The 7,500-nt window shown below is 46.9% G+C and overlaps 1 protein-coding gene across 1 annotated transcript in view; it reads right to left on the bottom strand.

Annotated features, from left to right (window-relative positions):
- Positions 1-7,500, bottom strand: part of mgat5 (alpha-1,6-mannosylglycoprotein 6-beta-N-acetylglucosaminyltransferase) — a 158,738-nt gene that overhangs the window by 15,729 nt on the left and 135,509 nt on the right. The window contains exons 13-14 of the mRNA XM_076303528.1: positions 2,533-2,679; positions 2,080-2,196 (exon numbers count right to left, since the gene is read on the bottom strand). Of these exons, the coding sequence (XP_076159643.1) occupies positions 2,080-2,196; positions 2,533-2,679 (264 nt within the window). The remainder of the gene's footprint in view (positions 1-2,079; positions 2,197-2,532; positions 2,680-7,500) is intronic.

Raw genomic sequence — 7,500 nt, 5'->3', positions numbered from 1 at the left:
AAATAATTTAATTTGTTTTTCCCGGAAGTTGTTGAGCTTGAAACAGGTTTTGCTGATAACTCTTATTCACCATGAAGACTTTTCAGGGAACAAACTTCTGCATCGACCAGAGCTAAATGAAAGTGACCAATCACTTTTCTGTGCTTCTGTTTGAAATCAATTTCCCAATGAGACTACTTTATCACTCTTTTGGCTGAGGGGGAATAAACCAGCCTAACAGATGAGATCAGGACACACACTCAAAGTAGGGTGTGTGTGTATGTGTGTGTGTGTGTGTGTGTGTGTGTGTGTGTGTGAATGCATATGTGTGTTGTGCGTGCGTACGTGTGTGTGTGTGTGTGTGTGTGTCCAGAGAGCTGTTGATATGTGTTTGTGTGTATGCACGTGTGCCCTGTGTTTGTGTGTATTGTGTGTGTGTATATATACACATGTGCCCTGTGTGCGTGTGGATTGCGTGTGTGTGTGTGTGTGCGCGTGTGTGTGTGTACCCTTACAGAAATTTCAGGTTTCTGGCAAACAGTTGCTGCAAATTTGTGGCATGGTCATATTTTCACATGCAAATTAGGTTTCTGGCAAACAATTGCAGTTAACTTTTGGCAATGTTGCATGTTGACATATGCAAATTATAATGTTGACATATGCAAATTAGGTTTGTCACCAGAAATTCACTGGAAGTTTGCTAGTGCTTGTGTAAATTGGCTAAGTGTGATGGCAAATCACTGACGAACACATTTGCCACTAGTGGCAAACTTGTCATTGTTGGCAGAACTTTGCTGGAAGTTTGCCTCTAGCTGCCAACATTGGCAAACTTCTGGCAATATTTTCTAGTGAACTCATTTGTTTCCTACAAATCACCTGCAAACATTTAATTTTTGTAAAGGTATTGTGTGTGTGTGTATGCAGGTGTGCTCTGTGTATGTGTGTGTATTGTGTGTGTATGTGTGTGTATGTGAGAAGTGAGGTCTTTTTGGCCGGACCTCACTTTTTCTTTCTTGTAATGGTGCTATAAAACCATACTCAAAGTTTTTTTACTTTTTCAAAGTGACCTCAGTTTGAATGGAAACACAGTTCACTCTCTCACTCAAGAGCTCCCCTATGCAGGATACGGCCCGCCACCTCATTTTAGGTGGCCCCCCAAAACATGTCCGTGGTATATAGGATCCGGCCCACACAGGAGTACGACATCGTCAAACTATAACCTCCGTAATTTCCCCCATTCATACTCTATGGCGGGTCTTAACAGTACACATGTAATACTCTTTTTTGTCCACTGGTGGTTGTTTTGGCGCTGTTTCGCGTTTGCCATCGAAAACGGAATGAAATGTATAGTAGGCCTACCTGCAAACAATGTAAGAGGCCTCTGCTGACTGCATCAGTGCTCAAAGTATTCTAAAAATGTATCAATTAATTGTTTATAACTAACTAACTTCTATTCAAGTCATAATTCTGGAACTTTCTGGAACTGGAAATGTGCATACAGAGTTCACAAAGTTCTCATCAGGTGAGTGAAAGTTAGAATGGTGGTCATTTCAGATGTTTCTGCCACCACTTCATAAAACTCATAGTTTGAGAACTTTAAATTATTTGTAGGATATTGCTTGTTCACAACTTGAGCTGTGTAGCCTATGCAAAGTTCAGAGTTCAAAATATACTTTTGGGACTCCCTGCTTATAGAGTGCTATTATTATTATTTCATTTGAGCTACATTTTACACTGATTTGGCATGATGGCAATATAAACACAGATAACAATGGTATTAAATTGCAATAGCCTATAGATTAAATGGAATGGAATATTCAACTAAGGTAGACTGCCTTTGTTCACAGCGCTAAGCTATTTATGGTTACTGATATACTCTGGCCCTCTCTTAGAGCCAGGCATAGTGAGCTGGCCCTCGGAAGAAAAAGTTTGGGGACCACTGTATTAGACGGTCGTAGAGGCAGGATATTGTTACAGCTAGTTTCTAGCTGTAGTAGAAGTCATGGGTCTCACTTCTATAGTCCCCACACCTGGACGTCACTTAATGCATATGTTCAAGTATGCGTGTGTGTGTGTGTGTGTGTGTGTGTGTGTGTGTACCTTCTGCCTGAGGATAGCACGGACGGCCCTGTCCACCTCCACGGGGTTCTCGATGTCCACGGTCCACACATGAGGCTGGCCGATGTACACCTCCGCATACGGGTGCTGGGAGGTCAGCTACGGGGGGAGGAGGAGGAGGGGGAAGAGGAAGAGGAAGAGGAGAGAGACAAGAAACAGTGAACTGAGGGGGTCAGATACGGCAAACCAAGAGGGACAAAACACACTCCCTCCAAATGGGAACAGTAATTGGAAAACTGAGAACAGAAAACACCCAGCCTTTGTACACTTTGTGAGAGTTTAGTCATGCATGAATAACACTGACATCCTCAAACTGCAATGAGCAGGGTCATAGCGATCCATAGGCAGGTTTGCTCTGTGAGAGTTCAGTCAGAGAGTAGTGTGTGTGTGTGTGTGTGTGTGTGTGTGTGTGTGTGTGTGTGTGTGTGTGCTTACCTCTCGTAGGGTGGGCTTTCCCTTGAAGAAGTCAGTGTTCTTACTGCTCTTGGGCGGCGTGAACTTGGGGTTGAGGAAAGCACAGCCATTGGCTATGGCTTCCAGGGGGGCGGGACCCTCATAGGGGAAGGACAGACCAACAAACAGCTGTGAGAGGGAAAGAAAGAGAAAGAGAGAGAGAGAGAGAGTGAGAGGCAAAGAAAGAGAGAGAGAGAGAGAGAAGAGGAGGACAAAGAAGAAGAGAGCACACCTGTTATTCTCACTCTCACTCTCTCTCCGGTGTGTTAAACACATGTCAAACAATGACATCACTCAGCGAGAGCCATCTTGGCTTTGGGTCAAGGCTCCAGTTTCCCAGGATGAAAGCAGAGATGAGCAGGGCCTGGGGAAACTGGTGAGGGGGAGGACAGAGGCACGTGCGCCAGGGCCCAGATGTGCACTCGCTCCACATCTGCACAAGGACTCAACGGAGTGAGTCAACACACACACACAGCTGGAAAAACACTTAATTCCCACATGGGTCAGTGCGTACACACACACACACACAGACACACACACACTTGTCCACTGGACATACACACATTTACACTCCTCCGCTGCACAGGGACACAATCACAAAAACAATCTCTTTCTGTACCGTTTTCGCAGATTGTGACCACACACACACACACACACACACACACACACACACACACACACACACACACACACACACACACACACACACACACACACACACACACACACACACACACACACACACACACACACACACACACACACACACACACACACACACACACACACACACACACACACACACACACACACACACACACACCATCTCCCCTCCAGGTCCAACAGATCACCTAATGTTACCTCAGCTGATGATGAACTATGGTGTGTGTGTGTGTGTGTGTGTGTGTGGAAAGTGTGACCTGTACAAATCAGATTCATTCTCACACTGCTACGGGAGATCGCTGGCTGTGGTGGCTTCAGCATCAGCAGAGGCAACTCTCTCTCTGTCTCTCTCTCAAACACACACACACGCACACACAAACACAGACTTGCGCACACACACACACACACAAACACACACACACAAACAGACACCGACAGAGCCGCGGGCAGTGGTTGATGGCCCAGTGTGGGCTTGTGTCTCTGATTAATAGCTCTAATTTAACTGTTAAACGTCCTGTGACCACTTACTGTCTGAGTGACAATGAGGGAGTAGGATGACTCAGACGCTATCAGTAACAGAGTGAGACTTCTGAGGAATCACACACACACACACACACACACACACACACACACACACACACACACACACACACACACACACAGTAGGACTACTGAGGAATTACACACACAGGCACACAAGCACAACCTATGCGTATACACACACACACGCACACACCTATACACACTTAATTCACCACACATATGCTGACACACTTGCTGACACACTCACACACAAACGCACAGTCGCACACACACATAAGCTGACACATACATCCACAGTTACATATACACACACACACACACACTGACTCAGTGAAGGCCATTTGTCAGAGTCCACACCTCTCAGCACAATGGCCAGCAGTGTGTGGTGGCCGTGCTGTAATATGTTAGGGCAGGGTGTCCATAATGAGAACTCATTCACTCTGATGACTTAAGCAAATGTTTAAGCTGCCCACTAACGCGCTGGAACAGGACAGGGGCTCTGCGCTGACCGGAGCCACAATCAGCTGTTTGTGAGCCTCCAGAGGCCGGGCCGGCTACGGGGCGACCCAGCGCAGAGAGCCCGCGGTGGGGCACAAAGGCCTGCCTGTGCAGGGGCCCGGAGCAGGGGCCGGAGGGATGACTGGAGGGGTCAGTCTCGGGAGGAGAGAGAGCCTTTCACAGGACTGCAGCGGCAGCCCACGCCGCCAGCGCTGACCCTGCCAGCCAGCCACACCTTAGTTACACTCAGCGTGCGCACGCACACACACACTCACACACACACACACACACACACACACACACACACACACACACACACACACACACACACACACACACACACACACACACACACACACACACAGAGAGACAAATGCACTCACACACCAAGTAAAAAAAAAAAACATACATAAATTTACAATTCACATTCAAATACACACACAGGCGTAGTCGCTCTCTCACTCTCTCACACACATATGAATCAAATCACGCAGTCTATATAGATGCCAGTGCACAACACAGATCTGCATCTGAGCTGAATGCAGCACCGTTCCCCACCAACAGGGGGCAGCACAGGTCTACTTTCCCTGTGCTGAGGACAGACAGAGAGATACTCGCTCAGAGAAAAATACTGATGGAGAATCAATATGGAGCGGACAGGGAAGAAAGAGCGGAGGGGGGAAGACGGTGATAATGAGAGAGGGATGGAGAGAGCGGGGATGGGAAGAGAGAGAGAGAGAGAAAAGATGGATGGATTGAGAGAGAAGAGATGGATAGACAAAACAGGAAATGTTCTTATCCCTCTTAGCCTGACACTGGCAGTTCTGACAAACAGGTGCTATTAATACACCATTTCCATCCTTCTCTCTATCTCTCTCTCTCCATCTCTCTTTCTCTCTCTCCATCTCTCGGTTTCTCTCCGGTCTAATGGCAATAGAGTGGTTTTCAATCTGGAGTGCAGAGCTCAGATTGATATTGGAGATGTAACCCAGTCCAGAGAGGACTATGAGTCACATCAGAAGAGACTCATGACTGTGGGGGTGTGTATTTATACATGCATGTGTGTGCATATGTATGTATGTATGTATGTATGTATGTATGTATGTGTGTGTATAAGTATGTGTGTGTCTCTCTGTGTGTGTATATGCATGTATTCTCTCTCTCTCTCTCTGTGTCCTTGAGGCTGGCTAATAAACCCAATAGCAATGCAATAACACACGCAAAAACAAAAGCGAATGTGTAAATATGCGCGCACACAGACACACACAGATATAGTGAGTGTGTTTGTGTCTGTGTGGGTCTGCCACACAAAGAAGGAAATACTCATGCCCTCCCCCCCAATCAATGATCACACACACACACACATACACACACACACACACACACACCAAGGTGACCAGCCTGTGTGGGTTATCAGTGATGGGGGAGGGGGGTGGGGGCATGAGCATGTCGTCCTTGTGTGGCAGTTTAATCCTCCACTCCCTGCACGTCATGATACAAACACAGACACACACACATCATGGTAAATGGTAAATGAGAAAGGAGGTCACATGCCACCCACAGTGGGAGAGGAAGCAGGGTTCTTACCACGGTTCTTTGATGCTTCTGATTGTAAACTAGTAACAGGTCATGGACAGGATGTCCTTGTAGAAGCACCTATGATGTCATTATGTCCACCTGTGTGTGTGTGTGTGTGTGTGTGTGTGTGTGTATGTGTGTGTGTGAGTGAGAGTGAGAGAGAGAGACAGAGAGAATGTGTGTGTGTGTGTGTGTGTGAGAGAGAAGGAGAGAACGAGAATGTGTGTGTGTGTGTGAGATAGAACGAGAATGTGTGTGTGTGTGTGATTATGGCTGCTTTGTAAAGATGAGCGTGTAGCTGAGCACAGGACTTGAGGAAGAACATTCTGCACCTCACAGCTGCATTAGAGCACACAGCAAGACGAGACCAATGAAGAGTATGAGTGTGTGTGTGTGTGTGTGTGTGAGTGTGTGTGTGAGAGTGAGTGAATGAAAGAGAGAAGAGGGGGGGACCTTGGGAGCAGGTGAGAGAGAGAGAGCTCTTGTGTGTGCGTGAGAGAGAGAGAGAGAGAGAGAGAGAGAGAGAGTGTGTATGTGCCAGGGTAGCAGGAAGACACTGGAAGAAGGGTGGTAGAGCAAAGAATTCTGGGAAAGCAGACCTGGTGTGGTGGAAGAGGGTGATGGAAGAACAAAGAGGAGGGACAAAGGGGTGGAGGGATGACTATGGAGTGGCAGAGGAAGAGAGAAAGAAAGAAAGAAAGATGGAGAGGACTGATGGAGGATGGAGGCACTGATGGAGGAGAGAGTGCAAGAAACAAAACAGGAGGAACGAAAGATGGAAGATAAAGGAGGGAAGAGATGAAATAAGAAAGGGAACTGACGTTGATTTACAACACCATGCAGAGGACAGTAACAAAGGCCGTAGTGTGTGTGTGTGTGTGCGCGTGCATGTGTGTGCGTGTATGTGTGTGTGTGTGTCTGTGCGTGCGTGTGTGCGTGTGTGTGTGCGTGTATGTGTGTGTGTGTAATGTTTCATCATAATAAAGGAGGTGTTAACCATCAAAAAGATGATCTGAGCTGAGGTCGTTCTCCGTGCCCAGCTCTGCTGCTGCCTGATGGAGCACACCCACCTTCTGCACATCAAATAGGGCCTAGTTACTGTTATAACCTACAGGGAACGTGTGTGTGTGTGTGTGTGTGTGTGTGTGTGTGTGTGTGTGTGTGTGTGTGTGTGTGTGTGTGTGTGTGTGTGTGTGTGTGTGTGTGTGCTGGCATGTGTGGTGTGTATGTATGTGCTACAGTGTGCCAACAAGAGTTTGTAGGTATTAGCGTGTATGCATCTCTTGTATGTGTGTGTGAGTGAAGAAGTGTGTGTGTGTGTGCGTGTGTGCATGTACGTGCTTGCGTGTGTGTGTGTGTGTGTGTGTTACACTCCTAAGAGTAGCTCAAGGTCTCCTTTCCTCCTCTGTGTGTCCTCTGATCACCCCACTGTCAAAAACTCAAACTGTTTGGAGATTATGTGAGATTGTGTGTGTGTGTGTGTGTGTGTGTGTGTGTGTGTGTGTGTGTGTGTGTGTGTGTGTGTGTGTGTGTGTGTGTGTGTGTGTGAAGAGCTCTCTCTTCATGCAGTGCTATCTGCCGACACAGTTTCCTTAGATGCTGCACATCAAGGTAGGTGGAGGAAATGTCTCTCTATCTTACTCACACATCTAAAACATTTATTTATTA

This window comes from Alosa pseudoharengus, unplaced genomic scaffold (genome assembly GCF_046254945.1).
Source record: "Alosa pseudoharengus isolate Yale_2024_CS ecotype anadromous, Long Island Sound unplaced genomic scaffold, YU_APseudo_1.1 YU_APseudo_1.1_scf_24, whole genome shotgun sequence".
In the NCBI taxonomy this organism is placed as follows: Eukaryota; Metazoa; Chordata; class Actinopteri; order Clupeiformes; family Clupeidae; genus Alosa; species Alosa pseudoharengus.
This window is presented reverse-complemented; position numbering and strand designations above follow the sequence as displayed.